At 45.2% G+C, this 18784-nt stretch overlaps 1 protein-coding gene and 4 non-coding genes across 5 annotated transcripts; 4 read left to right on the top strand and 1 right to left on the bottom strand.

The window, feature by feature from the left end:
- Positions 1–463: 463 nt before the first annotated feature.
- Positions 464–9628, bottom strand: LOC138261098 (uncharacterized). Its single transcript, XM_069209742.1, has one exon. It carries the CDS (start codon positions 8981–8983, stop codon positions 6665–6667), a length of 2319 nt encoding a protein of 772 aa, XP_069065843.1. The 5' UTR covers positions 8984–9628; the 3' UTR covers positions 464–6664.
- A 467-nt stretch (positions 9629–10095) lies between these two features.
- On the top strand, positions 10096–10180 carry LOC138262501 (small nucleolar RNA SNORD60). The gene has a single exon (XR_011199230.1). It is a non-coding gene; the product is annotated as a small nucleolar RNA SNORD60 (small nucleolar RNA).
- Positions 10181–11962: 1782 nt separating this feature from the next.
- LOC138262500 (small nucleolar RNA SNORD60) lies at positions 11963–12045 on the top strand. The gene has a single exon (XR_011199229.1). It is a non-coding gene; the product is annotated as a small nucleolar RNA SNORD60 (small nucleolar RNA).
- Positions 12046–12240: 195 nt separating this feature from the next.
- LOC138262502 (small nucleolar RNA SNORD60) lies at positions 12241–12323 on the top strand. The gene has a single exon (XR_011199231.1). It is a non-coding gene; the product is annotated as a small nucleolar RNA SNORD60 (small nucleolar RNA).
- Positions 12324–12474: 151 nt separating this feature from the next.
- LOC138262503 (small nucleolar RNA SNORD60) lies at positions 12475–12557 on the top strand. The gene has a single exon (XR_011199232.1). It is a non-coding gene; the product is annotated as a small nucleolar RNA SNORD60 (small nucleolar RNA).
- Positions 12558–18784: the final 6227 nt, after the last annotated feature.

The raw sequence follows: 18784 nt of genomic DNA on the forward strand, positions 1-18784 counted from the left end.
CTGGAGCAAGATGATAATGGCCCTTTCCATCCCATGGTTTAGAAGGAACTTCTTAGTACTAACAGGTATGTTAATCTATCTGCCTTTGCCTCTGATGTGCCACTGACACGCCGAAGTGTAGAACAAAGTCAGCATGACTTGAGCTGTCTCTGACAAATGACCAAAATGTCCCATGTGTAATACATGTAATGCATACATTTTCCAGTGTCTTGTTAACCACAAAACACCACATGAATCTTAATGGCGAGGAACAAAAGTGTATCTTACAATAACAGCATTCACATTATAGGTTGCACATCAACATACTCAGAATTAGGCATTTTTGGAGCTGATAAGCAACACACAAGAACTCCATTGTTTATAAAGGTAGCTATTGTTTTTTTATAACTCTCTATTGTCTGTAAGTCAAATCTATATAATCTGCAGTAAAAAAAAAAAAAAGTAAACAAGCAATACAGCATCATCAATGGCCCACATGTATTTAGTAGTAGATATATATTATCTAGTAGTTACTAACCATGCCATACATGAAAATCAGCAGATTATGTACATCAATTGCTCCCTGCTGCGTAGTTTCCAGGACAGCCACCAGGCTTACAAACAAAAGTCCATTCCACGTGCCCATTCGCTGATGGAAGGCGTAGCCTTGGACCTCCAGTGGCATGAAAATACAACTATTGTCAGTGAAATAATATTGCATCCTGTCAAAGGAACAAGACACTCCTTTGTATGCACCTTACGTTATGATGACAAATAACTATCAAAGTATCATAGCTGCCCAACCACAACAGAGTTTCCCTACTTTAAATGTGCAGAATAGGACCCCCATAGCTAGACCTTTAGTTGGAAATTACCATCCAGAAATAAAAGGAATAAAAATAAGAAAAAGACTCTTCTTAAAGGTCATTCATCAAAGGTCGTGCTCAGTTTTCTTGTAACAAGCTGTTCAGTAAGGGAAATTTGTATCAGAACGTGCCAATCTCTATTTAAAATTCGGAAGTGCCCAGATATATCACTATTTACACTAACTTCTTGGTCCTTTCTCCTTTAATTTGGGTGTACTGTACCTTGCTCTGTATATTTGATAACCACCTGGCTACAGATAGACTTGAGTCATCGAAACTCCTCTGCATGAATCTAGTCTCAGTGTTCTTAATCGTCTTGCAGAATTCCTGATCACTGCTAAAACTCCTCCTCGCTATCACCCTCTCTCCATATGGTATTTATTTTAGTTATTTGGGAGCGACACTAAACGTATGCAGAACAGATTTACAGGGTATCTTCTTGCGAAATATTCTGTTCTCTGTTATTGACAAACAGCTGCGCATGTGAAAAAGATAAACTTCTCCTGTCATATTCTACTGTAAATAATTAGTTGGTCATTCTGAGTTAAGTAGAAATTAATTATTTCTCTGTGCCGGTTTTATTCAACACACGGTCAATGAATCATCGCCAGAAGTGAATCTCATTCATCCCTTGACAAGCACATTTCTCCAGATACGTTCCTCCGGAAACAATCCCAATCTCTTAAAAAGGGTGGCATTGGAGGTTGCAAAATCTGGTGCACATTGCAGCCCTGCGTTTCTGTCTGTTCTACACACATTCATGTAAAAATGTATTGTTCTCTGGTATTGACAATGTTGGCTCCAGTAGCATCCCAGTATGTTTATAAATGGTCCAAGGACTCTTGTGGCCTGTCTGCTGGATGTAAGGTTTAAAATAAGCTTCAATCATCTCAGTGCAATAAACAATGTCTCAGGTCTAACCTTTATGATTGGGAGAAGGCGGGGAGGCTGCCCATCAGTCATCATTACTCACTGCTTGGCAAATATGTGGGCCATGGATACGACGAGACTACTGTGCTCCAGGACCTTGGGTTATATACGTTAGCAAGGTTTCCAAAGGAGCACAGGAAAGATCCACTCCTGTTACTTCTGCTACAGTCTCAAACTGTTTTATCAAAAATTGTGCAATCGTCAGGGGAGATGCAAGAAATCTACATTATCTCTACTGCACCTGGCACTGACATCAAGAATTGTTTTATTGCAGGTTGTCATAAGTTGTAGTGTGACATACTTATTAAGTAGGTATTGAAAGTGTATCAATTTATGGCAGATACTGAATGGTATGTGTAAAGTGTTCCCTGTAGAGCTCCCACACCTTATCTGTTTATATTCGGCCACTGTCAGACAAAAAATCATGGGAACTAAGAATAGGCCGATTATGCTGCATAACTAAGGGCCTGATTTAGATTTCAACAGACAGGTTACTCGGTCACAACTGTTACCAATATCACACTCGCCGAAATAGTAATCTCATTATTTCCTATGAGATTTATATTTGGGGCCGGGATACACGTCACCATGGTGTCAGAGTAACCCGTCTGCCGAAAGCTAAATCAGGCCCCAAGTCTGTAATATAGCTGTTCTACTAAAGGTTACTTTCGTTGCTTCTCCTTGAACATCTGTAGTGTTACAGATACACCTCTTTGAAATAAGTATCCCAGTTTTCTGAGATGCAGACTATTTAAGAATGTTTTCAGGCCAGATCCTTTAGTTGGTGGCAGCCACAGGTATGAGCAGTGAGTTTATAGAGCATATTCAAAGTGACTAAGAAATAAGACTCCAATTACCTACTTTTTCATATCATTCTGTGTTGCCCACCTACCAAGAAATGCACCATGGTGATCATTCCTATTCATAACTATGATACCGCCAACCTTGTCAGCTTCAGGCATGATTGTGTTGCCATGCTCTAATTGTAGTAGTGCATCTCTCTCTCTTCTTCAAATGACATCAAGCCAAGTACCATGACCTTCAAAAATGTTACCCAACTTGTCAAAATCGTTTACGTCATCTCACAAAATATTTATAGTGGTGTCAGGCGGCAACTGTAGGCTGAAAGTGGATTTTAATTTTAGTCCACTTCACCACGCTCCAAGGTACATCAGTTTCCAACCTTTTTAAAAAAGTGGATACCCATCCTGCTTCCCTTTCTAAAACCCACAGACTAACTGGTAAATATTGGTCAAATCTTGAGCATTATCCAACTGGACACTAATGGCCAGATACCTGGTATCCAGACCACTACCACCTAACACTTAAAGAACTTGGGCCAGGACCCTTGTTCCACTTTGGATGGTGCGTTTTTTTAATTCTTCTGCTAGCAGCTCTTGTAGAAGGTCTCAAACCTAAAGAGTTACACACAGCACAAGATACAGATGGGATACAGTGGGCAACAGGGAACCATATACAATGTATTTCACGTAAGCACTCTGCGTATTCCGTAGACTGTTCAGAATGAAACAAAAAATAGTAAACCAAGTGACCCTGTACTCCCTACCCGGAGAGCACCGCATTGTAGGCTCGGACAAAAAAGCCAAAACTGTGGACGAATTTTACATGCTGAATTGATTCACCCAAGTGTCACAAAACTGCTCCACCTTATGACAGTGTAGATTTTGTAATTGATTTGTGGCTTGCCAATCAACTAGGAACATCATGAAAGTGTGTCATTGCTTATTTTCAGTATCTTTTCCTCAGTGCCTTTGAGCTTGAAAGTGAAATTCTGCTAACTGCACCCGGTTCCCTTACTCATTGTGCGAGAATTAAAGTAGAATAATTACTTAAATGCCATAATAAAATTAGCTTAAACAACTGTGTAATAGGTTTGGTTTAACTGTTTCATTCACCTACACAAAGACAAGACTGTACATTCAATATGGTTTTCTACTTACTACATAATGCAGTACCATCTACCTCGTCCTAAAGTAAAATAACCATTGACAAAGCCAACAGGTCTAGCCTTAATGTGCCAAGACAAGTAAACACAGGCATGCTGCCTGTGTTTCATGCACAAATGCTATTACATGTTAAATCTTACCTTATTGATTTCGCCAGTGATTAAAAATATTAGCAACAATAATTACTTTCTTTATAAATTGCCAACAGGATATATAATTTAATGTTACAAACAGTATGATAAATAAGTGTACTTTTCAGATGTAAAATAGTCGCTTGTGCACTCCAATAAAAGCACTTCTTAGAAGTCTGATACATCAAATAGCCCATATGGTGATTTGACACAGTAGTGCCCGAGGGTGGAGCCAAACACTGCTTTAGGTTTTTTTTTAAAGAACTGGTAAAAATGTGCCCAACGTGGCTTACAGACAACTGTGCCATCAAACCAGATGTAAACATAATAAGTAAATTATGTCCCTGCCAAAAATAAATTAAATAAAAAAAATAAAAAAAAAGTTAATTAGGTTTGGCACTGAAGTTGACAACATTTAGGGAGATGTGCACAAGCAAAATGCTGTCATCCAGCCAATGGATGAAGTGAGCTGCCTCATGCTGTATGCTGCAGTTGGTGGAAACAAAATGAGAATGACTTCAGTGGATTAGTGGATGGAGCAGGCTCACCGAAAGCCCGTGTCTATTTTTTTACAGGTTTGTGTTATACAGGGGACTGGCTTTACAACTGTCTGTAAGTCAGAGCTTAAATGACTGCTCCATGTCTCTACTCCTGGAGAACGTATGTCTCCAAGGAAGTGCCTTAGTTATCCATTTGGAATGCACCAGTAGTGGCGTTCCTGAGCAATCGGGGATAAGTAAATTAATTAAATATTACACAATGCAAACTTCAAGAATAGGCCTTACCTCATTTAGAGGCAGAGACCCTAAGTAGAGTACTGCCTCAAAACTGCCTATTCTTGGGAAGTACAATGCTCACCTATCCAAACAATTGCTTTGCCAGCATTAGAAACCAAATTAACTGATCCAAGCAGAGAACTTGTTTCCTTTTGCTGTTAGTTACAAGAGAAAACACATAATTAGCGGATTCTTAAATGATGTACCCTGTGTACTCGTTCCAATGTTAAGGTAGCGTACCCACCTGGTTTAAGAAAGGATATACAAGAATCCCAAAGAAATAAATACGTGAAGCAGGGGACCATAGGTCTGATGGTGTCTTACTGTCAAGCAAGAGTCCAGCTGTTGTGACAGACAAGCAAGGGATGAGAGTAACTGTGGCCTAGTCAACAAGCATCCCAATTGGAGATGTGCAAATATGGCAAAAACCAGCCCCAATCTAGAGAGCTTACGTGCTTACTCATAATTAGGAAGAAAGAACACTGGTGCACCACCTAGGTTAATCACAATTGTTAGCAGATACCCTTAAGTGGTGAATATGCCTCATGCACGTGCCTACACATTCACGGATGTAAAGATGCAAGTAAAATCGTAGCCTGAAAGTAATTGCAATCATTTACTTATGTTACAGTTGCTACACAGATATTTTCTAGGGTCAAAATGTGTTTGGAGAATAATAAAAATAAAAAATAAAAATCTGCTCTTAGTTGTCAAAACAGATAACCAGTGCCTTTTGCACCTTGTAGTCAAGAGAGACACTGATGATATAAGGTTTTGGTGTACTACTGCCCCTCTTGTCTAGCCTTGGTGCTCCTGTGAGGAAGTGTTCCTGCACTTCCTCAGTATGCAGCAGACGGTTCTTGCTTGTTCCACTATTTATTACTAATGCCATTTTTTATTACAACTGTGTTAGGCTTGTGGGCTGTTGTGGAGGCCTGAAAGGTAGATTGTGGAGAGGAAAAAAAAATCCTCGAACACCATAAACGTGTGTTGCTGGAAGTACTATGCTTTTTCCCTGTTGCAATGACAGCAAGTACGCCAGAACTGACCAGCCCAGCACGTGGGTCAGAACATTTCCGCAAACCGGGATGGCAAATGCTCCAGCCAATGAAAAGCACTGTGCTATGTATGGGGAAAGGACTTACAATACGAAAAGAGTTACACAGGAGAAAAATGTTCTATATACACACACAACACAAAAACTAGCCACTGACAGCCCTCTGGAGAGTCAATGTAATTGGACCTTTAGAAAGTGACTGAGGATAAGATCTATCCAATATCTGTTTATTGTCCTTAGTTCAATGAGGAGATCGAAGCAGTTAAAATATCCAAGAATAAAAACACAATTTTGCCACTTTGAGAAACTATCTTGTAACAAAAGTCATGAGATGCTTAGAGTGCGGTATGTCGAAACAGATGTGGTATGATCTAGTTTAATTGAAGGCACACCTTCTAGTGTTGGTATTACAAATATAACTACTTAAGATCAGAAGGGCCTTGGCATGCTTGAATACAAGAACCCCGCCCATTCATGCCCGGCATTTTTTTTTTTTTTTTTAAATGGTGCATTGTTCAGTTCTTGGGTGCCAGTGAGTTGCTGGTTCTGCGGGGCAATTGTAAGCATATCTGGTTGATTAAGCAGGGATTGTGACTAGGTTTTGCATGCATTTTACACCCACTGCTGAAGCTACGTTTTGAACTGTCTGGTTTTGCTGTTATTCTGGAGCTGAAATAAGTGACCCAGTGAAATTTGGTGCAGACCAAGTCCAAACAGACCAGTATCTTTTTTGTGCGTAGTGTTTAGATCTGCAGCAGTAGGCTGTAGTCTGTTCTCAAGGTCAGCGCCAAACGTGCCTGGGTGTTGAAATGAAATACATGTCCTTGCAAAACTAGTATTTTCTGCCTCTGGCAGCATTAAAAAGTTCAGCTCTAGCTCCTTGCTGATAAGCATGAATAGGCCAGGGAGTTCCTATATGTGCGGAAGGTTTTGTCCACAAATGCTGTGGATTGTTTCCTTATTTCATGTTGAACCCTAGGGCTTGAGCTCCTTGCCAGAGTCCCAAGAGTGGGTTGATCGACTTTGAACTAGGGGAGGCCAATGGGAAGTTTGCATTATTTTCAGGGTGAGTGGCCACTTGTTCAACACTAGATTTTTGTTGATGCTTCAAGGGTGGCCCAAGTATGCTTGTTAACCCCATATTTGTTCTTTGGGCCGAGTTCAATTCCAGAGGTTTAAAGCCCACCTGTGGCTCCAGAGAAGGCATACCTGCTGCTGTATTCTGGGATGCAAGTGACCTCATACACTGTGCATCATTTTCCTGTGTTTTATGAGACTGTTGACTAGTAGGGTCTTGTGGCTGCCCTTGGTGAGGCTTGATCATATCTGGATTCGGGGAGGAGCACATGTACCCTACATTGTGTCCTAATTCTCGAGTACTAGGATCCTGCTGATGCTCGTGAAGATGCTTCATCATAGCTGGATTTATGAAGGCACCAGGGTACCCAGTATTGTGCCCGTATGTTGTGTTTAATTCTTGAGAACTAGTGCATCGCTGCTGTGCTGTGGTTTGGTTTACTGTACTTGTTAGTTTCAGGGGTGTCGCTGTATATTCAGCATTTTCCTTTACTTCTGTGCTCAGTTGTTGAGCACTAATCTGTTGATGGTGCTCTCGAGCAGGCCTGAACATGCCTGTGCTCGCTGGTGTTTGTAGCCAAGGATATTGTGTATTGTTTTTAGATACAAATTCCAATTCTTGAGCACTAGGGTTTCCCCGGTGCTCCATTGGAGGCACGATTGTGCCTGGGTTTAAAGATGCCCGTGCCAATTGGAACTGTGTATTATCTTTTGGTGCTGGGTGCAATTCTTGAACATTAGTACCTTGTGGATGTGTCTGGAAAGGCCTGCTTAGTCCAGAATTCACGGACTGTTGTGTTAGTGGGTAATGAGAATAGTCTCCTGGTGGTCTGTTTACATTTTGAGAACTAGGGTGCTGAGGGTGACCCAGGAGAGGGCCGACAGTTGCTGAGCTCAGTGTCCTCCGAAACAGTGGCTCCATGGCATTATCTACTGAATCCTTACGCTTTTCTCGAAGGCTGTGATCTTGAAGGACAAGAGGTCTCATCGTGCCCGCGTTTGGAGGAGGCCATGCCAAATGGAACTGTGCATAGTCTATAGGTGCCGTGTTCAATTCTTGAGGAACACCTCGTTGCTGGTGTGCCAGGAGGGACCTGTCCATTCCCGAATTCAAAGACCCGTGTACCAATGGATACTGTGCACGATCCATTGGTTCTCTAGGAAGTTCTTGTGTACTATAACATCTCTGGTTTCCCATCGGAGACCTGGTAATGCTGGTATTCAAGAAGCCCTGTACGTCACACCCTGGTGCTCTGGGCATTTCTTCGGCACTGTGGTCTCGTCGGAACTCAGTGAGAGGCTTGATGGACCCATTACTGGTAAAGACCTCTGACAACGGATCTAGTGTCGAGCTAAAGGTGGGAGAGCCGGGACCTCGGTGGTGCTCCGAGAAAGCCCAAGCCCTTTTGTTGTACGGGGAGGCACATGCCCTGCTGTCATCCATTTCTCGCCGCTGCTCAGAGAAATGCGTTGAGGGCCCTGCATGGTTTGCCTGACCGGTCCTCGGCTCTCCCCTTTGCTTTTCCTCTTGCTTCAGTTTCTCCAGCACCTTCAGTGCCGCATCCTGCTTCGCCACTTTTTTGCAGGGACCCGACCCCTTCTCCATCACCTTCCCCACTCTGCAGGTCATGGTGAACTGCGTTCGGTTTGCCATCACTTGCTCAGCGACCAACTCATACTCGGGCGTCGGAATTTTCTTCCGCGAGGTCAGCTGGTTCAACACCGAGATGGGGTTGTCCCCCTCGGGGGTAAACGCGTGTGCCCTGGGGGCCTCCGCGGGGGCCGACTCCACCGGCAAATCAAGGACTTCCAGGGCGGCCCCGGCCGCGCTCTGCTTCGCGGCCTTTTTGGAAATACCGGCCCCGGTAAAGACCTCGTCGCCCACCTGCACCCTGCAGATGAAGCGCAGCTGAGAAGAGCCCCCCACGGTGTCCCACTCGTAGGCCACATCCACGCCCCTCTTGTCCGAGTGCTCCTGCAGCAGCTGCGCCGCGCTCTTTTTAGTGGGGAAAATATTTTCAGGTTTCTTTTTAGCCGGAGGGCCCTCGGGGGTCTCATCTTTCTTCCCCACTGGAGGGTCCTCTGTCGCCTCAGCTTTCTTGTCAGACGGGGGCTCTTCCTCAACCACCTCGCCTCCCTGCTCAGCGGAAAGCACGTTCCCTAGATTCCGCTTTTCCATCGCGGCTCCCGGCCCCGACATGGCTGTGTTCCCGGGAGATGAAGTAATGAAGGTTACCGGCCTCGCACCGGCGCCGACGGTGTGGTAAGCGCCACGGTGCTGGACGCCGGATTATTTTTACAACTCCGGCACCTGTCCGCCCAACGGTACTCCGATTTTCGTTATTGAGCATGTTGTTGTGAGGAGAACGGTAGCAACTGTACTAAAAGAAGAAAGACTAAAAAAGCACCAGGGGCAATTGGCGGCCATTTTAAACGGGTTTCCGTCACTCTCCCTACCGGTTACTTAAATGCGCGGCTCAGTCAGCAGAGGTATATTCAGAGAAAATGCTTTCGGTTGATAGTAAACCTAGTGTTTTAAGTCTCGCAGAGAACCCACATATCTCAGTTTTTCGCCGACAGATCGTATTTAATGCTTAATTCCAGACGTTTCGCGTAATGAGGAAGGATTGTAGTCTCTCTTTTGTTTTTATTTTATTATTTGGAGTTGTGTATTCTGTCTCGCTGAATCCCACATGGCCTATGATTGGTTTAAACGGAGCAGCGGAGAACTGGCTGAGCTCCTAAAGGTGATTGGGTAAAGCAAAATATGGTATTACTGGGCCTAGTGCCTCCCACCACGCCCATCAAACAGAGCACACGTCGAGATTGGCTTAAACGTTGGAACTCTGGAACGTGTTAGGTTATTGCCGCTGTCAGTCACTGACTGTGTAATGGGCGTGGTAAGTTCTCCTTTATATAGCCGCATGCGGCAGTTCCACGTTCTTGACGTTTCGAAATTTAAGAAGGAGGTTGGGTTTTCTTATCTCTTTTCAAAATAGTCGTGTTCAGGTCAACAATTTATGTCAAGCGAAATATGCTGAACTAGTGTTGTATTTTTCCAGACTCATCACGGGAACGCATATTTACCCTATAAAAAGATGTTAGACTGCTTCCTTCTCGAGGGGGGCCAGCGTTATCTCTGCGCAACTACACAAATAACCCTCATGCCGCTGGGGCTAGGTAAGTGGTGAAATGGCGTTGATCTATATTTAAGACGTATCTAAACAGCGATGCTAGTCCGTGCTAACAATAACTTGTTTATGCCAACTGGTATATTTTGCGAGCTGTTCTTTTGGATAGTCTGTTAAACGTGGCCTGTGATGACCCCAAAATTCTGACACCTCGTATGAGTATTGATCTATCAGTACCTGATTTTTTTTTCTTTGGGCTGAGGCTGCGTTTTTTGTCAGAACTAGTGATAAAATTACGAGTCTATGGTTAATTTTTGCGACTTTGTTTCGGTTTCGTTAAGCAGAACCTCCATTCTGGGTGATCAGCATGAATGGCGGCAAGGTTGCCTTTTGTGATTTCCAGTTAGGGGCATCCTAAAGGTGTCTTGGCCAGGTGTCGGCGCTATATTTAAGTACCAGCAAGCTTGGGTTATCCAAAGTTTTTAAAAGCATAACATATTGGATTACGATAGGCAACCAAACTGTTAGACTATCTGTAGATGCCGTTTTTTTAGGGTCAGGCGTGCAAAGCGTTCTGTCCTTGGTGTGATCTCTCTGGGGGCTTTTAACCACGCCCATCAGTTTGACCCGGGGGCTTGCCTTTTACAATCCCCTTGCTTTCATTAGTGACGGGCGTGCATACATCACGCCCTTTTCGGTATTTAGTCCTCCTCTATTACACCGACCAACTATTGAAAATTTACAAGCCTTGATGGTTTCTGGACTACTATCTTTTTATTGTAGGTAATGCGATCTCGCTGGGCATTAATCCAGCGCTTTGCATTACATCGACCCTGTTACATGCATAACTGCGTTTTCGCAGGTTGCATGGTTATTCGCACATTAGCGGATATATTTCACTGCGGGCGAACTTCTGTTTAATTGTGTGTCTGCTTCGCGCCCATGGCGGCTGTCGGCTTGCTTTTGTGAAACTGTTTTAGTTTGTGCCAAGAATAGTCCGGTTAGGAGTTTAAAAAGGTAATCGTTCTAACTCGAGCAAACTAGGTGTTTTTCTATTTATTTTGAGGTTCAGTTCATAGACGTTCTTACAAAGCGTGTTTATTTGGGCATTGGGGTAGGGGATGTCCAGGGTGGATAGTACAAGCGTTATTTGGGTAGTGGCGTGAACGTTTTTCGTTAAATTGGGAGAAGAATGGAACGCTGCCTACCGCGTTCCATTACAGAAATGCGAGGAAAAAGGCCAGATTTTAGCCAAAATTTAATTTCTGAGTAGGGTAATTACCTTGATTCACTTACCTCTCCTCGTTAGAGGATTGTAGGGTTGTCAGCTGAGAAGGGAACGGCTATTTACCATTCGAAATAAAATCCAATTTGGAAGAGAACAGTTCAAGAGGAAAAATAAGACTATATTTTTTTATAAGCACGGTCGTCTCTAATACAATTTGACTTAGCAGTCTTGCATGTAAGTGATCTGTATGGGTTGAACTGTTTTCTTTTTAAACATATTCCTCTTTGAATCGCAGGCTGAGATCTGGTGGAACTGCAGTAATCACTCTGGTGAAGTGAAGGTTCTGTACGCAGTGATGGTACGTTTACCGACTTTCGTTTAAATTGGAAATATATATGTTAGAAGCTAAACTTTCTGTGTGCATGGCTGTCTGCAGTTTCTAATCCTCACCAAGCCAATTATTGTTACCCATATTATTTACCACTTCGGCTTTGTTGGTTGCTGCTGTCAACCTTACTGAAGGTAATATTGTCTCCCTTTTGCGGCGCCCCTGTGCATTGGCCTGTCGTGCCTCACTATTTAAGTCTGCGAACACGCAAGTCTCCTGTCTGCTCACAAGTCACCCTGTTCAGTGCTTCAGATGAAGGTGTGCTATGTCCTCCACCGCTCAACCTTTCCCTATTTCCAGTCTTTATTGCGATAGTGCTTCGCGGTTGAGAATAAATATACAAAATGTATGTGAAATTTTGTATGTGGCACACATTGTAGGCATGTTCAGAAATCAAATGGTGAATGGAATGCCTAGTGTTATGTATCGTGCAGCCTATGATGAACCCAAACTTTCTGACACCTCGTATGAGTATTGTTCAAACGATACCTGATTTTTATTCTGGGCTGAGGCCGCATTAATGGCTGGAGGAGTAGAGTGCTGGAGTGTACTAATGGGTGAGCAGTGATTGCTAACATACATTTAACGTTTTGCTGGCTTTTTTCCCACAGTGAGTTATTAGCCCGATGCTGTCCTGTGTGGCTGTTGGTGGACTTCTATTCTCACAAGGTGAGTGAATCTTTGAGGCGGGAGGGTGACGATTGCTTTGCAGCCTGTGATGAACCCAATATTTCTGACACCTCGTATGAGTATTGGTTAACAATACCTGATTTGTTGCTTTGGGCTGAGGCCATCTACATTTGGACTTGAATGATCAGTGCCCTTCATTCCCTATAATGTAACCTTTTTTTCCTCTTCTGCAGTGTGGTCATGCTGCTCCTTGGCTTGGTCAAGACAATCACGTGAAGGTGAGTGAAGATGTGCAATTGGGTTAACTGCTTGCTGGCCTGTGATGATCCCAAACTTTCTGACACCTCGTATGAGTATTGGTTAACAATACCTGATTTCTTGCTTTGGGCTGAGGCAGCAATATAGTGATAACTGGAGATGATTGTGTGAGTAATAATGCACAAGTGTTGTATTGTCTCAAGTGGGCTTGTTTTGTTGATGTGAATAAACCCCCGCCTGTGGCTGCGAAACCGCAGGTCTTTTCTCGTGGCCTAAAGCTGAATGTGTTCACGTTGCAGATGCAGTGTTTGAACTCTTCAAGGGCTGTCTGTAGAGCCGTCCTATCTTTGCCACGTCTCTTTAACCCCCTGGCGAGACCACAAAGTTATAGTTGGGTTGGGGAACTCGGGGTTGGGGGGGTGTAGTTTGAGTGGAATCAGCCTAGCAGAGTAAGGTTAACAGGGTCCTACGCTGTCCATGCTTTACGTGCCGGATGGACTGTTTCAGCAGCGCAGTGGTAGAAGATTGCATTGTATATTGTGCTTGGCAGTACCTCACCTCACTTCACTGAAATGTGTGGTAGTGTTTGCGAGTAGAACTAGGCAACTTTTTTTTTTTTCCTGAGCCAGCTGTGCATACGATGGGGGTCGAGATTAGTTGTGTGTGTTGTGTAAGGCAATGGTGGTATCCGAAGTCTGCAGTTCATATATTGATGGATGATCCTGGTGACTTGTTAGTGAGTGAGAACTGAGGTATTTGATGGATCTAACTACTGGGATGAAGTGGCACACTGGTTTATTTGCAGATTCCTATTCTGGCTGTGTTTTTAGGGGCGAGAGCCTGTTATAAACTAACCGGTTTCTTTCCATTTTAGGAAGAACATTGAAGGTAGCGATGCAACTTGTATTAACAGATGTCTGCTGCTGGTCAACTGGAATATTATGAAGGGTGGTTCATACAAGAATGGCCTCATTGTACGAAATTATCAAGACATTGTGTGGTTTAGTCTGTAAGCGCACAGTGCGTGGAATGAATGGTTTGTGATGGCTGGAATTGGCCTACCAACGTCATCAAGTCACCCCATGCTTGCCTCCATAGTAGTTGGACTAGAGCCACGAAAACTCTTGAAATCATCGATACAAATTATGTGGGTAGGTTCGACTAAGTGACAAATCAAGTAGAGGAAATTATGCAGCATAATGAACGGGCTTGCAAATTATGTGAATATACGGTCTTTACTGCAGTGGCATTCAACATAATAAAATACTTTCCCAGTAAACTTGTCTTGCAGCCGTGCCTCTTACTGGAAATGTTGTTCCTTACTTTACCTTTTCATAAGGCGTGTAAGACGGTACGGAAAAGCCAAGACTCTATAGTTGCCAGAGAACTGTCCAGAAAGAGAACCAGAGTACAGTTCCCTACGAGAGATACCTGTGATGCACTGGTATCATTTTAAGTTTAAATGTTTGAGAATTGCCTGTAGAAGGATTCTACTGTTGATTCTACAAAGCCTCTAGTATTGGAATGTGGTGTAGAATGCATGATTCATTCAACAATTTGACTTGTGTGCTGAATGTTGGGATACGTGCCCGCATAGGTCTGCTCAGTTAAGCAGTTTAGTGCCGAAGAAAACTCAGTTGGTCATTAAGGTTGTGAGTCTGTAAAGTATTTATTACAAAAATGAACTGGCCGATTGAGTCCCCCCCCCCCCCCCCCCCCACCCCCCCACCGCAAAAAAGCACCAGTGTAGTTTAACTACTCCTAGTCCACGGTCTGTAGCATGAGTCAAGTGACTAAATTAACGCTTAAATGTGAGCAGGTGCCCAGCCAAGCTCCTGAGAATTAGTAGAGAACTTTCACAAGAAATATGGATGTACATAACTTTAGTTGAGCCGCCCAGGCAACAACAGTAAGAAGCTTCCTGGGGGAACTACAGTGCAGATGGGAGTAAAGGTTTTCTTTGAACTTGTCCTCAGCAGAAGGGCTTTAGTTTTGTCGTTCCCTGGGACCAGCAGATTTACGCTCGTTATTTGGTTGAGCGGTGATTTACCACTGGTGTCTAGCCTACAATGGCAATGCAGACTGGGCAAAGTACATGTTTCCTGCACTTGACTACTCGGAAGTAGTGTTAGACTAGCTCAGAGCTCAACGGTAGACCAACTGGTACAATAACGCACGTACCTCCCACTGTTTGTTATAACCTCGTTTAAAAAAAAAAAAAAAAAAAAAAAAAACCTAAATGTAGCATTACATAATACTCCATAGTACAATTAGGAGAAGGCAACACGGGATTACATTTCAGTATCGGCACACCAGTCTCTCGGCCTCTGCAGGCTGCACATCTCACTGGACACTTGCCTTCTATTGAAGGCTTAATGTGGTTCACAACCAGCACAGTCTTGAGACCAAAGCACCCCCTTCCACAGATTGCTTTTGCTTGCTGGCAGTCACACTAGCTATTCCCCATTTTGGGGAAAATGCTGGGTTTCTCCAGGACAAAAGCTTATCCAGGCACACTTCTCTCCTCTCCCAGTAGACCTGCTTCTGGGCATATTCTCTGCTTCACAAGGTGCCTGCAGACTCCAGCTGATCTTCCCTTTCCTTTGGGAAGACTGGATGATCTGTAGAAACCAGCCCATGTTAAACTTGTCTGAGCACTCCTTTGTTCTTGAAGGCTGTGGAACTGGAACAAATTTGGGTAGTTTAGATCCTGGTACTAGGCATGGTTTGGCAGACAAAAGATGTGCATCACCTGTGTTAGACTTCTGTACCGGTTAAGGTTCCTTTTTTATTGTGCCCTCTTAAGCCAAAAACATCCAAAATGGGTATTGCTATTGGCTGAACAAAGGCTAACATCTAATAAGGGTACCACTGTTCCTACTAGTCAGACAATTATCACATTGAACGACAGCGCAAGGATTTTGGGGTCACATAGCAGTGTCGCTTCACACTGGGGAGGAATCTAAACACTACACTAACTGTAGGTTAGGTCTGGCCACAATAATTCCATAAAAACTCGATATGCTGCCACCACTACTTTGTGATTCAACTCAGTATTGACCATACTCTCATAACCACTGTAAAGAAATGGCTCCCTGTTGCAGTTACTTCCCACTTTTTGCCTGATACTGATGCTGACTTGATTGAGAAGTGTGCTGGGACCCTGCTAACCAGGCCCCAGCACCAGTGTTCTTTCACCTAAAATGTACCGTTGTCTCCACAATTGGCACAGCCCTGGCACCCAGGTAAGTCCCTTGTAACTGGTGCCCCTGGTATCAAGGGCCCTGATGCCAGGGAAGGTCTCTAAGGGCTGCAGCATGTCTTTTGCTACCCTAGGGACCCCTCACTCAGCACAGACACACTGCTTGCCAGCTTGTGTGTGCTGGTGGGGAGAAAATGACTAAGTCGACATGGCACTCCCCTCAGGGTGTGATGCCAACCTCACACTGCCTGTGGCATAGGTAAGTCACCCCTTTAGCAGGCCTCACAGCCCTAAGGCAGGGTGCACTATACCACAGGTGAGGGCATAGGTGCATGAGCACTATGCCCCTACAGTGTCTAAGCAAAACCTTACATTGTAAGTGCAGGGTAGCCATAAGAGAATATGGTCTGGGAGTCTGTCAAACACTAACTCCACAGCACCATAATGGCTACACTGAATACTGGGAAGTTTAATATCAAACTTCTCAGAATAATAAACCCACATTGATGCCTGTGTTGGATTTATTAAAAAATGCACACAGCGGGCATCTTAGAGATGCCCCCTGTGTTTTACCCAATTGTTCAGTGCAGGACTGACAAGTCTGTGCCAGCCTGCTGCTGAGACGAGTTTCTGACCCCATGTGGTGAGAGCCTTTGTGCTTTCTGAGGACCGAAACAAAGCCTGCCCTGGGTGGAGGTGCTTCACAACTCCTCCCTGCAGGAACTGTAACACCTAGCAGGGACCTTCAAAGGCTCAGGCTTCGTGTTACAATGCCCCAGGGCACTCCAGCTAGTGGAGATGCCTGCCCCCCCCCCCCGGACACAGCCCCCACTTTTGGCGGCAAGTCCAGGAGAGAGAATGAGAGAAACGAGGAGTCACTGGCCAGTCAGGACAGTCCCTAAGGTGTCGTGAGCTGAGGTGACTCCGACTTTTAGAAATCCTCCATCTTGCAGATGGGGGATTCCCCCAATAGGATTAGGGATGTGCCCTCCTCCCCTCAGGGAGGAGGCACAATGAGGGTGTAGCCACCCTCAAGGACAGTAGCCATTGGCTAAACACACCCCTAAATTGATTATTTAGGGACTCCCAGAACCAAGCAAGATAATCAATCAATCATAGTATTTATAAAGCGCGCTATGTACCCGTCAGGGTTTCGAGGCGCTGAGGGGGCGTGGGGGGAGCGCTGCTGGTTTAGCGGTCAAAGAGCCAGGTCTTGAGGAGCCTTCTGAATGCGAGGAGGTCCTGGGTCTGGCGGCGAGGAAGGAGAAGGATCATACAACCTAAGAAGAGGACTGCTGAACTGAAAAACCTGCAGGGAAGACGGAGACACCAACTGCTTTGGCCCCAGCTCTACCGGCCTGTCTCCCCACTTCTAAAGACACTGCTCCAGCGACGCGTTCCCAGGGTCCAGCAACTTCTGAAGCCTCAGAGGACTACCCTGCATCTTGAAGGACCAAGAACTCCAGAGGACAGTGGCTCTGTTCCCCAAAGACTGCAACTTTGCAACAAAGGAGCAACTTTGAACCAACACATGGTTACCGCTGGAAGCGTGAGACTTAGCACTCTGCACCCGGCTTGACTTGTGGAGAACAAACACCACAGGGAGGACTCCCCGGCGACTACGAGTCTGAGTAGCCAGAGTTGACCCCCCTAAGCCCCCACAGCGAAGCCTGCAGAGGGAATCCCGAGGCTCCCCCTGACCGCCTGCTTTAAAGACCCAACGCCTGGTAAAGGCACTGCACTTGCAGCCCCCAGGACCGGAAGGATCTGACCTCCAGCGCAGGAGCGACCCCCAGGTGGCCCTCTCCCTTGCCCAGGTGGTGGTTACCATAAGGAGCTGCTGCCCCCCCCCCCCCCCCCCCCCCTGCATCGTGGATGAGACCCCTTGGTCTCCCATTGAATCCTATTGCGAACCAGACGCTTGTTTGCACACTGCACCCGGCCGCCCCGGTGCTGCTGAGGATGGACTTGTGTTTCTCCCCCCCCCCCCTTCCCCGGTGCCCTACAAAACCCCCCTGGTCTGCCCTCCAAAGACGCAGGTACTTTTCTGCTGGCACCCCCTTCTCCATTGAAGCCTATGTGTTTTGGACACCACTTTGACCTCTGCACCTAACCGGCCCTGGGCTGCTGGTGTGGTAACTTTGGGGTTTCCCTGAACCCCTAACGGTGGGCTACCTTGGACCCAAACTTGAACCCCGTAGGTGGTTTACTTTTCTGTACAAAAACCTATTGGCCTGGAATTGTCTCTGAGTGTGTGTTCCTCATTTATTGCCTGTGTGTGTACAACAAATGCTTAACACTACTCCTCTGATAAGCCCACTGCTCGACCACACTACCACAAAATAGAGCATTAGAATGATCTCTTTTTGCCACTATTTTACCTCTAAGGGGAACCCTTGCACTCTGCATGCTATTTCTTACTTTGAAATAGTAGATACAGAGCCAACTTCCTACAACCACTATGACGACACACTTGGTGCGCTTCTTGTCATAGTGCAAGGTCCAGACCCTGTTCTATCAGCAACACGCCCAGGCTTTTGCACACACCCTAGATAAGCATATGCTAGGGGCAGCCAAAAGTCAGGCTTGCAGGTGGGCACTCGACAGGGGTACAGGCTTGTTTGTCATGCAAAGGGTTTTCCTGACCTAACACATTCGATATAGCAGAGCATTCCAGGCGAAGATGAGTAGTCTGGTGGGGGACTTGCTGTCAACTTGTGCAGCTTGGTACGGGGGCTGTTGGCACTACCAGGACCAGGTTCCTCAGCGGCAATGGCTGCCATCGCTAACACACCTGCTTTGCACCTGGAGATGCTATGAAAGACTCCACAGTATCCCGCAGTGAGGGACGTGACCAGACTAGTCTGTGGTCGAAAGGGACAGGGCTCACACTCTCACCTAGTAAGTTAACTCACATTTTGGGCCAGATGTAGCAAAGGGTTTTACCCGTTTTGTGTCTATGGGAAAATGTGTTTGTACATATGGCCCTTGGTGCCTTATAATTCTTCCTGAGAGGTTTGATGTGTTTTTTTGGGGGGGGGGGGAAGGGAAGTAAGGCAGGCAGGGGACCTACTGGGAAACTGGCCTCTTCATGTCCAACTACAACCATCGTCAACACATTGGAGCGAGCAATGGGCATTATTTCAAAGGAGATCCTATTGACA

The sequence above is a fragment of the Pleurodeles waltl genome, chromosome 10, assembly GCF_031143425.1.
Source record: "Pleurodeles waltl isolate 20211129_DDA chromosome 10, aPleWal1.hap1.20221129, whole genome shotgun sequence".
Classification (NCBI taxonomy): domain Eukaryota; kingdom Metazoa; phylum Chordata; class Amphibia; order Caudata; family Salamandridae; genus Pleurodeles; species Pleurodeles waltl.

Coding starts and splice junctions, on each gene's coding strand:
- LOC138261098 (XM_069209742.1), bottom strand. CDS start 8,983: ATGTCGGGGCCGGGAGCCGCGATGGAAAAGCGGAATCTAGGGAACGTG.